The sequence below is a fragment of the Peromyscus californicus genome, unplaced genomic scaffold (genome assembly GCF_007827085.1).
Source record: "Peromyscus californicus insignis strain IS unplaced genomic scaffold, ASM782708v3 Scaffold_10__1_contigs__length_136768540, whole genome shotgun sequence".
NCBI classification, from domain to species: Eukaryota; Metazoa; Chordata; class Mammalia; order Rodentia; family Cricetidae; genus Peromyscus; species Peromyscus californicus.
This window is the reverse complement of record NW_026294391.1, coordinates 11287287-11305148: the sequence shown is the minus strand read 5'-3', so window position 1 is coordinate 11305148 and position 17862 is coordinate 11287287. Positions and strand designations below refer to the sequence as shown.

The 17862-nt window shown below is 40.1% G+C and overlaps 1 protein-coding gene across 1 annotated transcript in view; it reads left to right on the top strand.

Annotated features, from left to right (window-relative positions):
• The window catches only part of LOC128113011 (cytochrome b-245 heavy chain), a 38447-nt gene extending 24331 nt beyond the window's left edge, over positions 1-14116 (top strand). The window contains exons 8-13 of the mRNA XM_052742688.1: positions 173-265; positions 3592-3845; positions 5302-5464; positions 7384-7530; positions 10208-10332; positions 11520-14116. Coding sequence (XP_052598648.1) covers positions 173-265; positions 3592-3845; positions 5302-5464; positions 7384-7530; positions 10208-10332; positions 11520-11646 — 909 coding nt within the window. The 3' untranslated portion in view covers positions 11647-14116. The remainder of the gene's footprint in view (positions 1-172; positions 266-3591; positions 3846-5301; positions 5465-7383; positions 7531-10207; positions 10333-11519) is intronic.
• The last annotated feature ends 3746 nt before the right edge of the window (positions 14117-17862 follow it).

Genomic DNA, 17862 nt, shown 5'->3' with positions numbered 1-17862 from the left:
CTTTTGATATTTCCATAATTCGGTTTTATGAAAAATTGCTTATCAGTAGTAAATACTTAAACAAGCTTACGAAGGTTAGCCTGGCTTGTAAAATGTTTTCATCTTCTGAATGTTTCACTAGCTGTTACCACTCCCTTGGCACATCTCAAGTTTGTATTTGATGTGATTACAGACTTGGAAATGGATAGTGGGACCCATGTTCCTGTATCTCTGTGAGAGGCTGGTCCGGTTTTGGCGATCTCAACAGAAGGTGGTCATCACCAAGGTATTTGATGATGTGGGAATTCTTAGTAGCTAAGTATCACATGGGCAAGTCTCCTCACATTCTCTATATTGTTGGTCAAAAAGGCCTCAGCCATGTTTCTTTTATTAAACTGAAAATAGAAAGCTTACAGTTTATTTTATTGAATTTAACTTAGTGATGAAGTGAATTGGCCTTTAAGTGGGGCCAATATAAGGTATCACTTTCTGTGATTACCCCCCCCACACACACACACAGTATGTGTTATGAGACAAACAATTTTAGGTACTAAAAAACAAGAAGCAAACAAAGGAAGTTGAAAGATCTTTCTAGTTCCTTCTTCTATTCTTTACAAGTAATCACAGTATATTAGAGCTGCAGTGTCCAATGTGTCAAGTGGATTAATACATAAGCTTCACCTTGCATTTGGTCTCCAACCTCCAAGTCTGGAGTGCTCTTTCTCTATTTTTCTATGTTTTGTTTTTCATTACTAAATAAGAGACATGTACAATTAGATAGACTAACAGATAGATAGACTATCAGATGATAGATAGATAGATAGATAGATAGACAGACAGACAGATAGAAAAGTTCTTCGTTGCAGTTTCAGTAAACACCCAACAAGACTGTTTTGTCAAATAAAATTGAACTCTGATCAATTCACTTCAAAAAGGATTTACAAAAAGCCTATTATGGGTTCTTTCTTGAAAGACACTAAAATTCCTTCTGTCTTCCCAGTAGCTTTTTCCAGTTGATACCTGTGGAGAGTCATAGCAGAACTAGTCATGCTGGCACTGGGAGGTCTGCAATGTAGGGGCATGCAGCTGCTCTCCTTTTATGCTATTTATATCGTATTATTTTTAAAAGTCTAGCAATCGACAAAGGGGCCTGCCATAGTTTTTCCCTTCATAAATAAGACATGACCAAACCAAACAAACATTTCTCCTAAACATACTTCTAGGGTAAATTTGTTATCTTGTGAAGAAAATAAATGTTCACTTTCTTTTCACAAAAATACAAGAAACAGGTTATCCAAAAATATTCCAGTGAGAGTGCTGTCTACTAGTACATTTTATTTAGTTAAATCCTCTTTGTGCTCATAGTAATAAAATTGCAACAAGAAAAACTTATTTTTAACACACAAAATTACAACATGGTAAACAATTTTCAACGTAATTTTATCTATGCAAAATGATGCTTTCCAATTGCTTATTGCAGTGCAGAGGAAGTTGTTTGCAACCTTGCTGTATGAGATACATTTAAATACCAAGTTTTGAAAATGTTTTAGAATGTTTTGGTGGTGCTAGGTGTCGAACCCAGGCATCACACATGCTAAGCATATACTTTGCCACTTAGCTGCACCTTTTATTAGTATTAGTTCCCACACTTGCGCAACTCACTCATGGACAGAAAAGCCGAGAAACACCACTGAGCATTGAAAAGTTGTTGTTTCTGTTCTCCAGAACTTTCCCTCCTCTGATGCCCTTTGGTGTGTCTGAACATGAACCTCTGAAATTCTTCTAGGTATCGTAGGCATCTTCGAAAGAACAGTATATTACCTTTCCGATTCTTTTTTGCTTTGATTTCATTTTCAGTTAGCTCATAATTGAACATATCTATAAGCTACAATGTAGTGTTCCCCTATGTTATACCTGTGTAATCAAATAAAGTAGTAGCACAGCGTTCAACTCAAACATAGATGATTTCACTGTTATAAAAATATCCAGAGTCCGGATGCCTTGCTCAGCTTTGATGCAGGGGGAGGGGCTTGGACCTGCCTCAACTGAATGTACCAGGCTCTGCTGACTCCCCATGGGAGGCCTTACCCTTTTGGAGGAGGGGATGGGGGTAGGCTGGGGATGGGGAAAAGCTAGGGTGGGGAGCAGGAGGAGGGATGAGAAGGGGATCGGTGGTTGCTATGTATAATGAATAAAAAATTTCTTAAATAAAAAAATATCCAAAGTCTTCTAGAAGACTTGACATATGCAACGTATGAGCACCACAACAGCAGAACCTACTCATCCTACCTGACTGCAATTCAGTACCTAAGAACTCCTATGTCTTCTTCCACCCCACTCTTCTTATCCTTTGGTAACTACCCTTTTATATTCAATTTCTATGAGCTGAACTCTTTCGGATTCATCATATGAGTGAGATTATGCTGCATCTGTGTCTGGCTTATTTCCCTTATGTCATTCAGGTTTGTGTTGCATGTGGCAAGATGTGTCACCTTTTGAAGCTGAATAGCCATCTACTATGTAAATGCACCACATTTTCTTTATCCAGTCATTATTCCCACAGTTAGGGTGGGTCTAGAGCATAGCTGTAGTGCTGAAATAAACTTGGGAGTGGAGGTATCTTTCTGATAAGAAAGAGTATCTACTTTCTGTTTCCCTTATTCTGTTCTGTTTTAGAATTATCTATGTATTTCCTCAATTTGGATCATTCGAACAGACCTTCTGTGGACAGTTGTGTATATGGAGAATAAATATGGTGCCTGGCTTGGCATAGCATCCTCCCTAAGTGAGGAGAAATGTAGAAACAGCCCATGGAATTGGGCACATTAAGATGTGATTCAGGACAAGAACAGACAACATGGTTAGCTTCATTTGGGGGCTGTTGCAATATAACTAGTCAGTGAAATCTCTATATTCTAGCTGCCAATGTCCTTTCTCGTGACCAGGGAAGACAGAAAGAATGAACAGGAAACTTTTTTTTTCTATTTTTTGTACCTTCTTTAGCTTTTGAGAGAGAGAGAAAAATCAAAACAGACTGATTTCCTGTAAAGACTGTGAAACAGAGAACTGTATACCAAACCCTTATTAGGAGTGTGTTCTCAGGGGCTGTACTCACAATGAAAGTAAAACAAGACGTGGCAGCACATTCCCATGATCCCAGTAATCGGGAAGTTGAGGTAGGAGAGCATGAGCTCAAGGCCAGCTTGGGCTACATCACGAGTTTCAGGCTACCCTGGTCTACATGCAGGAACCATGTTTCAAAACAAACAATAAAAAACATTAAAATAATAAGACAGAATGAGGAAGAGAGAAGGGCTGACTGGGCTCACGTTGCGGTTGCAGCTGCAATGTCAGCTGGTCCTGCAAGGGAGTGTTGGAGTTGTCTCAGGCTGAAGAGAGAAGACTCGGACTTTGTGTCCGTACTTCAGTTCATCATTAGCCAGTGGCTACAATTGAGGGCAAATCCTAATGGCAGATAAATCTGCTTCTGTGTTGGTCCTTAAATAAGAAACACAGACAGGGCATCTTAACTAAGTATTTTATCCATGTAAACCCTGAAAATGCAAATGTTTGGGTGACATGTAATTTCCAGGGTTATGCTTTATTCTATAGGTGGTCACTCACCCTTTTAAAACCATTGAGCTTCAAATGAAGAAGAAGGGATTCAAGATGGAGGTAGGACAGTACATTTTTGTCAAGTGCCCCAAGGTATCCAAGCTGGAATGGCACCCATTCACCCTGACCTCTGCTCCTGAGGAAGACTTTTTTAGCATCCATATCCGTATTGTGGGAGACTGGACAGAAGGACTATTCAATGCCTGTGGCTGTGATAAGCAAGAGTTCCAAGATGCCTGGAAACTACCTAAGTGAGTACAGAACACATACTGCAAATGTGTACGAGTTTGGGAGAAATGGTGCTAAGTAGTTGTGATTCCCTCTCTCACCACGTGATCTGAATGACAAAGCACAGTGGTTCAAAGAATATAGTTGTGTCTGTTTTCCGTTGCATGTGGTGTATTTATGCATATGCTTAGGTAACTTAGGTAAACTATAAAGCATTGAGATCAAATATTAGTAACACCCTCAACTTTCTTTAAATATGTAAAGGTCAAGGCCAAGTTATATTAACTTTTTCTGACCAGCAAAAATCACATCAGAGATATTCTTCAATTTTAAATGCCATCATTTGTTTGACAGTATCTTTTGCTTTGCCTCCTTCGCTCCACTTGTCTAACACAGTACCGGGGACTCAGTAGAAGCTAAAGAACGGGTTTTTGAATTGTTTAATGAATAAACAAATGGAAAGTAATGCTATCAACTCAACACTATGTTACTATGTAAAAATTCTTACTTAAATGTGTAATGCAATTAGGAATTTCAAATTTGGATTGCCTGACCAGGCATGGTGCCCATGCCTATAATCCCAGTACTTGGGAAGTAGAAGCAGGAGGATCAGTAGTTCAGGGTTCTCCCTGACAACATAGCAACTTTGAGTCCAGCCTAGGCTACATGAGATTGTTTCAAAAAAAAAAAAAAAAAACAAACCAAACAAACTAAAAACCAAGGGGCTTCCTATATGGTTTGTTGGGTAAGAGAGCTTGCTGTGCAGACCAGATGTCCTGAGTTCAATCCCTGTCCCCCAGGATCACAAGGTTGAAGAAGATAAACTCCTGAAAGTTGCCCTCTGACCTCATGTGTGCTTTGGCATATGCACACACAATAATAATAATAATAATAATAATAATAATAATAATATACAAAAAATCAAATATACTTTAAAATATACTTTTCTATAACAAAAGACAAATGTGAGCTGGAGAGACGGCTCAGCCATCAAGAGCACTGGCTGCTCTTCCAAAAGGCCTGGGTTTGATTCTAAGCACTCACAACTATCTAATTCCAGTTCCAGGGGACCCACCATCCTTTTCTAGACTCTATGAGCACCAGGAATACACCTGGTACACAGACATACATGCAGGCAAGACATCCATACACAAACAATAAAAATAAATCTAGAGGTGTGCGTGCATGTGTGCGTGCGTGTGTGTGTGTGTTATGTGGAGAGGGAAAAAAGAGCAAGAAAATGAAAAATGCTCATGGTAAGCTAGCAACGGTTTTCAGTTGGATAATCATTCATATTTTTACTTTCAGCCCCGTTGGTGGCATTAGATGACTTAACATGAAAGCCATTTTATAGAGGTCCCCTCATACATACACTGCCTCGGCAGACTCAACCTAGTGCACATCTCCAACAACAACATGCATTCTACTTCCTGTGCAGATGAAGAAACACCCACAACTATCCCCTTCCCTTCCATCCAGGATAGCAGTCGATGGGCCCTTTGGCACAGCCAGTGAAGATGTGTTCAGCTATGAAGTGGTAATGCTAGTGGGAGCAGGGATTGGAGTCACGCCTTTCGCCTCCATTCTCAAGTCTGTCTGGTACAAATATTGCAATAATGCCACAAATCTGAGGCTCAAAAAGGTAAGTTCCTCTTGTTTCCTGGAAGGCCTGGATTAGATAGCATGCTGAAAAGGAAGGCTTTCAGACATCAGGGGAAGGGCAGTGAGAGAAAGAGTTGAGTGATAGCAGAGAGGCAGACTTCTCCTCGGTGGGTTATCAGGTAAGTTAATGTGCTTGTGTATAAACAGACTGGTTAGCAAGAGCAATATTGTGTAGCAGTATTATAAATTCAGCAAATTTGAGAAAACAGCTTTTCTATCATCCTTCATTATATAATGATACAAGATTATATAATGATATTGACTCGATTTTCAGCTCTTCAATACTGCTTTTTAGCAGGACAGGGCAGGAGACATGGAACTTTTTATTTGCCTCTGGATGTCTCTTGGGAATAAATTCCCAGGGGATTGTTACAAGTCAATTACTTGATGAAAGACGTCTTTGTGAACCTCAAATTGTTCTAGTACCTGTCAAGACTGGTTCTGACAGGGACACTGAAGCTAGCTTCACTTTCATTCTTCTATTTTACTTCTTTTCTACGTGACAAAGGTATGAGGAAAACTAAGTTTTTCCGTAGGAGCTTGGGAGGGTCTGGCAGTCCCAGGCAGGGAAGATGTCCTATAGGACCCACTGTTGATTCCTTGGGCCATTCTCAGAGCAGATACATAGGAAGCCGTGGATTCTGGGAGAGAAACAGCAGCTGGCAGCTAGAGAACCACAAGATGAGGGTTAGCTATGTTAGCTAAACCATCAATTTATTGATTTACTTTTAAATATTTATTTTTATTTATGTGAGTGTGCTTTTGTGTGTGTGTGTGTGTGTGTGTGTGTGTGTGTGTGTGTGTGTGTGTGTGTGTGTGTGTGTGTGTTGTTAGACCCCAAAAATCTAGGGTCTCAAGTGGGCACCCCAAGAACCCAGACTCCAGTCCAGTTGATGCAACAGCACGAGGTTTTTATTGTTGCGGCTGTAAAGTCGGGCCAACTCTGCTCCAAAGAGCAAGAGGTGCATCTTATAGAAGCCATATGAATGCTTTTAAAGGAAAAACCCACAAAAGCCATAAGATTACAATTCCCATAGAATTTCGTTTCACAAGATCATGGTCTGATCACAGAGTGGGTACAGTCATGTCTGCATGTACATTCTTCCTGAAACCTCAAGGGGGGTATCAGGGCGGGAGTGGAGTTTACACAAAGGTCACAGTGGTCCTTCCTGGAACACTTGCAACTATCCCAGTCACAGTTGAGCACATCTCTTAACAGAAATCTTTTTACATTGTTACAGGGGTGGTTGAATAATGATTGAGTCAGCTTGCCCTTGGAACTAGTTTTCTTTTTAGTTCCTTATTTCCTGGGGCTTGGGGTGTGTAAGTCTGAAGGGTTAGGGCCTTTCAGTGTGTGTGTGTGTGTGTGTGTGTGTGTGTGTGTGTGTGTGTGTGTGTTCATGTGCCACATATGTAGAGATGCTGCTGGAGGCTAGAAGAGTGCAGATAGATGCCCTTGACCAGGAGTGACAGGCAGTTGTGAGCCACTTGACACGGGTGCTGGAAACAGAACTTTCATCACCTGGAAGAGCAGAAAGTACTCTTATCTACTGAGCCAACTCTCCAGCAGCTTCCCAAACTATTTATTTCCTGATCTACCTGCTTGACGGTCAGAGAAGGTTTATATAAATCAGCCTATGAAGTCTCCACAGTGTGGTAATACACACCTGCAATCCCATCACTTGAGAGGCAGAAACAGGAGAATCCTGAGTTTGGAACCACCCTGGCCTATATTAAAGACCCTGTCTTGAAACAATGACGAATATCACCAGATTTCTGAAAACCTGTTTCTCGGCCTTCCGGGCATCATGGAAAAGTTTAGAGCATTAGAAACCCATTTGTTGATGCTGATAAAGACTGTCCCCTATATGATCTGATTTGTGGCCCCTCCTTCTTCAGATCTACTTCTACTGGCTGTGCAGGGACACACATGCCTTTGAGTGGTTTGCAGACCTGCTGCAGCTGCTGGAGACCCAGATGCAGGAAAGGAACAATGCCGACTTCCTCAGCTACAACATCTACCTTACTGGCTGGGATGAGTCTCAGGTGAGGACAAGAATCCAGTTCTCGGGTCCTTCTTGGTGTCCAGAGCTCGCTGGCTTCCTTTTACATATTGATAGGTTCCGTGCATGGCTTTTTTTCCTCAAGGACAGCTGATGGAATCAAGTGACCCAGCTTGCTCACACTCACACAGTATCACCATCAGATATTTAGACTATTGAGACTCTGTTCCTAAGGAGCCTGTGTTGATATTAGAGCACTGTTCCCACCAAGGAGCAGGAATCTCAAAGCAGATGGATAAATGCCATCAAATGGTGATGGGGAGAAAAATCTATGCTTCTCTCTTGTACATATTCCTTAATTTATATGTTATGCATGTTTTCTGATATATTCAATAAATTTACATGCAGTCAGCTCACCATATACTTGAGGTTTTGCTCTATATATTCCATCAACCTAATCAAAATATTTGGGAGAAAAGGAACCATACTGAACATATGCAGTCTTTTTCTTGTAATTGCTCCCTAAACAATACAGTATAACAACTAGTTACATAGGATTTACATTGTCTGAAGTGTCATAAGTAATCTAAAGATTTAAAGTATGTAAGAGACTTGAGCATTCATGGATTTGGGGTCCTACAACAAATCCTTTGCCGAGTCCGAATTCTGTTCCAGGCATTTGTTGTTGTTGTTTATTTATTTTTATTTTTATTTTGAGACAGGGTTTCTCTGTGTAGTTTTGGTGCCTTTCCTGGATCTTGCTCTGTAGACCAGGCTGGCCTTGAACTCACAGAACTCCTCCTGGCTCTGCCTCCTGAGTTTAAAGGTGTGTGCCACTACCGCCTGGCCCCCAGGCATTGGTTTTAGTGTTTATATGGACTACCTAATTTTATTTGTCAAATTTATTGTCTAATTAGAATCAAAAGCCTAGAACTGAGTAGGTTATTTGCATAAAGGCATCAACAAGTAAATGGCAGTCTGACTGTTCCAGAGCCTGCACTCAGCAACTCCCAGCAGTTTGTGCTTTTTAATAATAAATAAATCAACATATATATATAAAATGAAGAAATTTGAATATATTATATATTCATATGAATATGTGTGATGAAAAACATTTGGAAACTACTTAAATAAAATGAGTCAGTTGTTTCCAACTGAATGCAATATAGCCTCCCACAAGGAACATTTAGCAATATAAGCATTTTGTAATTGACAAAGTTACGAAACGCTGCGTGAAGCCTCATTAAGGCCTATAATAGTTAGCTTTAAATATCAATCTGGGAAGGTAATATCAATTGAGTAAATATTTCGATCAAATTGGCCTAGAGGCATATCTGTGGGAGATTGTGTCAGTTGCTAATTGGTATGGGAAGATGCAGCCATTGTAAGTGATTCCATTCCCTGGGCAGGGGGGCCGGCCCTGAACTACATAGGACAGGAGAAAGCGAGGTAGAAGCAGAAAGTGAGCGGCATGGGAGCATTTATTGCTTTCTGCTCTTGACTGTAGATATGACTAGCTGTTTCCAGTTCCTTCCACCTTGCCTTCTCCACAATGGTGGACTGGAATCTGGAGTTGTGAGCCAAATAAACCCTTTCTCTCCTAAGTAGATTTTAGCATACTTTGTGACAGCAACAAGAACAGAATCGAGGGTAGGTTCCCTGTAGTATGAATTTGTTTTTCTTAGAGGGCAATATGATCCTTAAGGGCAAAAGCAGAACTGTGGAGTCAACCAAGGAGGAAATAGTTAACTTTAGTATTATTTGGTTCAGCCTTACAGTCAGCCAAAACTTGCTCTATGTGACCTTGAGGCCAGGATGTGTCTGAGACAGGAAGGAGTAACAGCTAACCGTATTTATCGTCTTCAGTTTTCCTTTCAGCCTTGTTAGCTTAGCACCAGGAAAGAAGAGATAATCGTGTTACCATCATCAGTTTCCCTCCGGCTCCATGGCCGTTCAAAGTCGCGGCCGTTGGTTCATCTTGAACCCTGCCATGAGTCACAGGCAGCTGCAGGTCTAGATCACTTACTGATAAGCTGGGGCTGATTTCTCTTCATCCAACAATGGAACTCACTTGGAAATGAGTTATGAGCAGCTGGGAGATTTCCTGTCATAGTGTTTGAAATTCATCTTTCAAATTTTCTACTCCCCGCCCGCACTAACTGGGCCAGCGGTGAAGGTCGGTAGGCAGCTGCCTCTAGGGGCAGGGCTTCTGTAACGTATAAAGACCTCATCTCATTCTATGTTATCTCATCGTTGTGTTCTATTTCCTTTTCTCTTTTACCTTCAAATTTAGGTTGGCCTTTTTGGATTGCAAAAGAGGATTTTCCTCTTTAATGCAGGGGGAGTCTTGCTTCAAATAATGCCTCCCTTTCACCTGAGCTTTTACAAAGGCACCTTCTGTAAAGGGAGTTACTGACCATTGACTATGCCGTTGTCTCATAAAGAACTGACTTATTGCTATCCATATGTCTAGTATAGTGTCTGGATAACAGATGGGTATAGAGGACACCTTCATTCCCTTTCTTCCTGAATAGCACCCCTTCTCATCCTAACCAATGTGTGTGTGTGTGTGTGTGTGTGTGTGTGTGTGTGTGTATGTGTGTGTGTGTGTGTGTGTGTGTGTGTGTGTGTGTGTGTGTACGATGAGTGGTAAGAGCTTGATTTGTGAAATGTCTGTTATACCATGCTTCTTTTTTCTGAATGTATATCCTTTGTTACAGGCCAATCACTTTGCTGTACACCACGATGAGGAGAAAGATGTGATCACAGGCCTAAAACAAAAGACTCTGTATGGACGGCCCAACTGGGATAATGAATTCAAGACAATTGCAAGTCAACACCCTAAGTAAGGAGTCCTCCACTAAAGTGTTCTTGAAGCTTGTGGTCTGCCAGGGGCAGCAGCTCCTGAGCACTGACTGTACTTTATAGTTTAAAAGTTAGCATTAACATTTCCATAATACTGTAATGGGGTTGAGTTCTTCTCCAACAGATGTCTCATGTCTCCGAATTTAAGAAACAATCTTTAAATCACAGCAAAATTACATGGAGAGTAATTCTCTCAACATCCTAACCCAAGCTGCACCATAGCATTTCTTTATTTTAGTTGCCCACATTTCGCTGGTGTATGTGTTTAAGTAGTGAGTACAGCTTATGCTTGTTATTAAGAATATTATCCCTTCACTTTCAGTTCAAGTGTCTGAGTCAAATCATCAGTTGACAGATGACACAAGTTTCTTTCTTTTGTCACTACAGTTCATCTATCATGAAACCTTGAAAAAATTCCCCTGTCTCCTAGAACACATGGAAAACTCACAAGCTTACCATAAATATATCTGTTTGAATAGATGTGGCAAACACTTTGACTTGCCATTGAAACATGATGCTGTGATCTACGAATGTGTTGGGCTGCAGGCATAGCTATTCTGATATGCATGTGGCCCATTGGCCCCAGGTTTGATACACCTGTTTTATGGTCCACATTGTTTCTTACACTTGGATGGGCACATAAATTACCTTGGAATGTTTTTACATACAGACTCTGATTTATTAGGTGTGAAGTGGGGCCCAGGAACCTGCGTAATTAAAAACATGATGCTTTTTAAAATGGCATAGGAACACATTTTGAAAAGCAAGGATTTCAACTATAAGACTTCAAGGGATAAATCTGCTGTCAGAGCTGGGGTACCCAATGAGGGTTTGCTATTGATTTTAAAACACTAGAAAGATTTGGAGGGGTGGCTAGAGTCTTACAGGAAAGTACACTGTAGCTTCACATATTAGCCATGATATCCTTGTGGTAGAAATTTCCGAAAATTCTGCTTGGATTTTATTTTCTGGGGGTATCAACCACTTTTGGGTTTTCCAGCTGTCCCTACAATCAGATTAAGCCCCATCCTTGTGAGTAATATGAACATTTGTGTCATCTGTGGAAAAAATAAGAATGGAAGGGGCTCTACTTAATAGGAAATGTGCCCACCTACTTCGTTGTCCAACTCACGCCAAAGCCTGAAACTTTCTTTTCTTTCTCTAAAGCACCAGAATAGGAGTTTTCCTTTGTGGCCCTGAAGCCTTGGCTAACACCCTCAACAAACAGAGCATCTCCAACTCTGAGTCCGGCCCTCGTGGAGTCCATTTTATTTTCAACAAGGAAAACTTCTAACTCACTCTGTCATGAAGAAACAAGTGTATGCTGCCGAATGCCCCGGTATGCTGGTTGACTGTATGCGTTCCATCCTCTGAAGAAAGGAGGAGGAAACTATAATGGCATAGCCCTCTAAAAAGAATTCTGAAGATTGCTTGCTAGTGGTAGGTCACATTTGCATGGAGCTTCATGGCTTTCATGGCACTTTTACAAACATTGTTATGTTGCTTTATTTCATTGCCCTCTGCCATGCCAGAAGAGGGGAAGGCAAGAATTGTCTGGGACTCATTTTAGGATAAACAATGGGAGCTCCAATAATTTCAGCACCGTCCTTCAGATTCAGAAGCTGAAGCCAGATCTATGCCATCTTACTCCAAGTGTGGTAATCTTCTATTTAATACCAGGCTGTCTCAAGAATCAGTTTTTAATACCCTCCCCTAACAAGAGAGCAATCAAAGAGTAGCTCATCATTCTTCAGTTTTGTTTCATCTTTAACATTAGCATTTTGTAAAAGGACACTTTTTTTTATGGAGGAGATAATGATGCTGACAGTGACTTAATACTTACTAGTGACAGTATTGGCATGGAAGTGTATTCCAGTTTATCAGCAGAACAGCCTAAGGGGGTCAGAGATTATTCCTACAAAGGAACATTAGACTGATTAGAGTTAGGGTAGCACTCTGCATTGAGCACGGTGCTTGGCAGAGTGGGTGTTCAAGATCAGTTTACTGAATGAATAAACAAATGAATGCAAACATTTAGAACTATGCAGTGTCACAGTGGAATTAGTTGAAGGCCAGAGACAAAATTACTCTTCTGCTTCTTTTACAGACCAGAGGATCCTGATTGCCCTGGGGATGGAGAGCAGGATATGAACCAATAGGGATAGCCTGGCCTAGTGTGTTCATCCCATTGTTATTTGGAAGCAGGAGGGATGATTTCAGAGACCTAAACCCCTATGATGATGCTGGCTAACACTGCTAGTCCTAGTCCATAAAAGGGGAGAAAACATCTATTTACTGCCAGAAATGGTCTGCTCTAGCCAACCCTTGTGAATTTTGAACTGAATTCTAGCAAATATGTATCTGATAATACATATCTGCTTAGGGTCCATATATTCTTTTTGCTTAAATGCCCACACAAATAGATCTTATGTGTATAGACAATAGCTTGTTTTTAACTACAGCATTTTCCTCACCACCATTACCGGCACTACCATCTTTCTGAAATATAAATCTTAGAAATTGTAATCCCCAAATAGTGTAATCACACCCAATATTTTATGGGTAGTCAGCAGTGCAAGACAGAGTCTAAATCACTGCTAGAATAGTCACAGGTTCTTTAAAAAAGTCACAAAAACTATTCCCATTGCTGGGAACTCAAAACAGCTATGATTGCCCCATCACCGGGGATACAAATATTTCTAACTATTAACCTTTGGTAATGAGGAAGAAAGAACAGAGGGAAGGGCAGAGGCCCTGTTGCAGAGAAGGGAAAGTGTTGAAACAACAGAAGAGAAAATAAAATACAGCACTCAAAAGGGCAAAGGCAGGGGAAGGGTCACACAGTGGTCATGTTCCACCCTCCAGTTCTGGTTTGTGTGTATTGCATGGAATTGAAGGAGACATGCAGACTCATCTTGTTTTGACTTCATCTAGTGTTGAATCTTTTCAATTCTCGTCACAAATTTTGATGTTATGTGGGCAGTTTGATGGGACTAGATGAAATGAGAGCTCAGATGTCCCTTACATTACTTCTATGCCCTTATTCTGCCAAGATCCTTAGAGCACTGAAGGTTGGTTCTGGCAAATAAGGCCTTCCTAGATGCACACATGGTACCACAAGAAAAGTTTTCCCTGGAGAAAGGTCCAGCCTCTTCATATTGCACCCTAGGCATTAGTCCATTCATTCAACATACATTTTTTTTGTATAATTAACATGAGTAAGATACTGTGTGCATAGTTTTAATTATTTGTAGCAAAGTTTGAGCTAGAGGGAGACCTCAGTTATATTGAATTTGAACAAATGTTTCTAACAAAGTGGTATTAAGTAATGTCTCTCTGTTGCTCCAAGAATGTTTCTCCAGTTTTCTATAGATACCAACATAGTTCCCAAAATAGAGATCTCCCCTGTGTTATTCTGGCTATGAGATGGAAAACGAGTGCAATGTGCTTCTTGGTTGAGAACTTCCTTCTCTTTCCTCCCCAGCCCCCCAGCTCCCAGCTCCCAGCTGCCAGCTGCCAGCATAGCTCTTTCAGCATTTATTTCTTAGAATTTAGTAACAGATATCGAGATCTGTCTTTAGTAACAAATGTCAGATGAGAAAATAAGGCTACACATGCTTTTCTTAGATTTTCTTGCTTTTGCAATATCATGTTTATGGAATTTGAATACTTACAGCTATTGTATATGAATAGTTTGGGGGAGAAGACGATCTGGGGATAACTTGTAGAAATAGTTATTAAAACTTGCTTCAATGTTGAAATCAGTATGCTTTCCCTGTGTCTGTGTTATTGAACTTGTTATTAAAGGGTGAATCAAGCTAGCAGATAGCTTGTCTCCTTCCAAGAGGGTTGTTCCAATGAGTCCATCAGTTACAGCCCTCACTGTCTAGGTAATGCATCGAGCTGTGATTTGTGATGCATGTGTTTTGGGGTGAGTCAGCTGATGTCATCATGGATGGGAAGAACATCACCTAAGGCAAACGATAATAATAGAAATAGCAAACATTTATTGAGCACCTACTACTATGCTAAACCTTTTACATGTACCTCAGGTACTCCCTCAGCAACATCACAATGTAGCCATTTTAATCTCGATCTTGTTGATAACAAAACTATCCAAGGAAAGATAATTGATAAACTAGGATCCTACAGTTAATGGAGAAGTATGTCAGCGATAAATCCACATTCTCTAGCAATAGGGTATATGTTCTTCCCAATAGCAGATTAGACAAGGTTCATGGAACCCAAACATGCACTGAGAATGGTTGGGTCATGGCGGCAGTAAAGACCAAACGCCTTGGTATGTCAATGAAAAAGTGAGTCCATGTTGATTTTCACTTTTAAATTAAAATAAGTAGGATGCCAGAGGGAGGAAAGGGATGTGACATAGAGGTGATGTCATTTTATTTAAAATATATAAAAGTGTATTTTAAAAAGAAGTGAAGAGCCAGGTGTTCTGATGCGCACATGTAATTCCAGCACTCAGGATGCTGAATCAGAATTATGAATTCAAGGCCAGTTTGGTCTATGTATCCAGATCCTCTACCAAGAAACAGTCACTTTTCTTGAAGAAAGGAAGGTTCTAGTGACTCAATTTAAATTTACTTTATATATATTTTTATTTTATTTTATTTTGTGTCTTTGAGAGAAGGGCCATCCATAGGGGTGTGTCTGTGTGTGTGTGTGTGTGTGTGTGTGTGTGTGTGTGTGTGTTTATGTTTATGAGGAAGAAGAAAAATTATAAAATGACAGGATTTCTCAACTTTAGGAGCTGTTCTGCAGAACAAAAAATGCTGACAGTGGTTGGGCAGTCTGACCACTGGTAATTTCTGAAATGTGGAAAAATGGTCAACAAGTTAAGCATGGCTTGAGATTGTTGTAGTCCTTTGTGTATTCTGTTGCTGAATGAGGACTGAAGAGTCTACACAAACTGAATGGTCCAGCTAAGAATTACTGCAAATAAATTATCAATAACCAAGAAAATATAATATTTCAAATTGTACAAAAAAAAACCCTCAATCCCCATGTAACTGTTCTGTGGCTAAAGGGAAGCATGAGAAAAAGCCATTGGGAGTTAATTTGGGGGATTTTACCCTGAGAATTAACAACAAATAGTTGTGCTTGTCTAATCTTTGGGAAAAGCCCTAAACATTATATTCTGAAACTTGATCCTTCAGAGAAGATTGCACATGTCAGGAAACCTGATTTATATTAAAACATCAAGTTGAAAACATTACATTCGGATATTAAATAATCACCAGGTTTTTTCCATTCGGTTAGATCACTTGACTGCTAAGCATCACTTCCTCCTTTCAGTTAGGCAATTCCCCCTTGAGTAACTTCAATTGCTAGCAAAAAAGCTAACCATCACTCTTTAGAGTCATATGGGGACAAGCCAAAGTACAAGAGTAAATCACCCATCTTTCCCAAAGATTGTAGACCAAATTTCAGCTTGTGTTGGTTGATAAGAAAAAAAATACTATCTAAACATCTCTCATTGTTTGTGGATTGTATCTCTGTTGGCTGAAAACCACCATGGTACTCCGTTGACATGGAAGTTAATCCACAGCTGGTGTGTAAAGGTCAGCAGAGCTAGCTGATCCTCCTGCTTTTCAGTGGTGAGCTCTGCATCAGCCATGGCTAAAACATCACACTCCAACATCTGTGTTGTCAACTACCTGCTGCATGCATTACTCTATTCCGCTGGTGTACCTGTGGATTTTCTGAGATCAAAGGCAACAGCAAGCTTAACCATGAACAAATTACAAAGGAAGTTAGCTTTAAAGCCTTTTAGAACATGAGTATGTTTTTCCTTTATAAAAAATAATCAGCAAACTTTACTGTCTATTTGGTACATATGAGATGCATTTATAAAACCCTCTATGATATATCAAAAGGTAGGAGATGGGAATAAAAAGAAAAAGTGAGACAAGTAGATGGTATCATCATTAACTAGAGAGAAAAGTGGAATATAAAGAGATCATCTTATCAGCTTTTAAAGAAGTGAATAATGATTAGATTAATTACAGTTTATCCCATCCCCATTTATCTCTGTATTCACATGATCTGTCTGCAATGTAACTTTGTGTTTCTTTCCAGCAATAGAAACATTCCCTGTAAGTAGTATATTTAATACATTGGATATGTAGATGTATACCTTTCCATCAATAGAAGAAATATTCCCTTAGTAATGCACTTAGTACATTAGAGCTTTAGATCTATAATGGTTGCAACACACAGCTCAAAGCAAAAAAGTCATAATAATGTGAACACTTGCTGATTTTCTGTTTTTTCTATTAATAGGCAAATTATACAAGACCTAACTATGGTTAAAATGGAATACAAAGTTATTAACTGTGATACTATATAGCTAAATGCATAATAGAGGAGGCGGAGTATTGGCAAAAGTTGAGGGAGAAAATGGTCCATATGGGGGATGAAGAGGTAGTTCAGTGGTTAAGATGCCTATTGCTCTAGCAGAGGACCTGGTTTCAGTTCCCAGCACAACAGCAGATGGCTTACAACCTATAACTCCAGTTCCAGCAAGTCTGATGCCCTCTGACCTCCGAGGACCCAGCAAGCCAGTGGTACACATGAACTCATGCAGGCACATACATACACATAAATTCTAAAATCTCTTTTAAAAGGATATGGGTGTGGGGCTGAAGAGATGGGTCAGTGGTTAAGAGCACTGACTGCTCTTTCATAGACCCTGGGTTTGATTCCCATCACCACCCATGGTGACTCACAACTGTCTGTAGTTCCAGTTCTGGGAGATCCAATGCTCTCTTCTGGCCTTTGAGGGTACCAGGCATGCATGTGGTACATAGACATACATGCAGGCAAACGCCCATACACGTAAAATACAATTGTAAAATAAAATAAAGTGTGTGTATACAGAGACAACCATGGAAAGTAATCCCTACTTCCTGTGCCAATTTCTATTTCAGTCAAGATCTACTTGTGCCACGGGCAGTTAAATAACCACATTCTCTCAGAGAGCCCTGCATTGAAGTGTATATGGACAGGAGAAATGGGACTTGATGGAGTAAAAAAAAGAGAACAAAAAGTTGGGTAGGTAAGGAAGTGGGGTAGATATAGGAGGAATAGGTGAAGAAGAGTGGATACGATCAAAATATATTATATGAAATTCTCAAAGAATAAGAATATTTTTTTAAAAATCTCAATGACTTTAAGCAACAGACATCATTTTTATGGCCATGTTACATGACCGTTGCATATTGACTGGGAATAGGGGACTTGTTGAAGCCCTTATGGACCCAGACTCCCATCTTCCTGCTGTTATTATTGTTATTATTATTAGTATTTTGTTTTTTTGAGACAGGGTTTCTCTATTTAGCTTTTGGAGCCTTTCCTGGAACTCACTCTGTAGCCCAGGCTGGCCTCGAACTCACAGAGATCCACCTGCTTCTGCCTCCTAAGTGCTGGGATTAAAGGCATGTGCCACCACCGCCCGGCCTCCTGCTACTATTATTAGCTAAGAACTTTA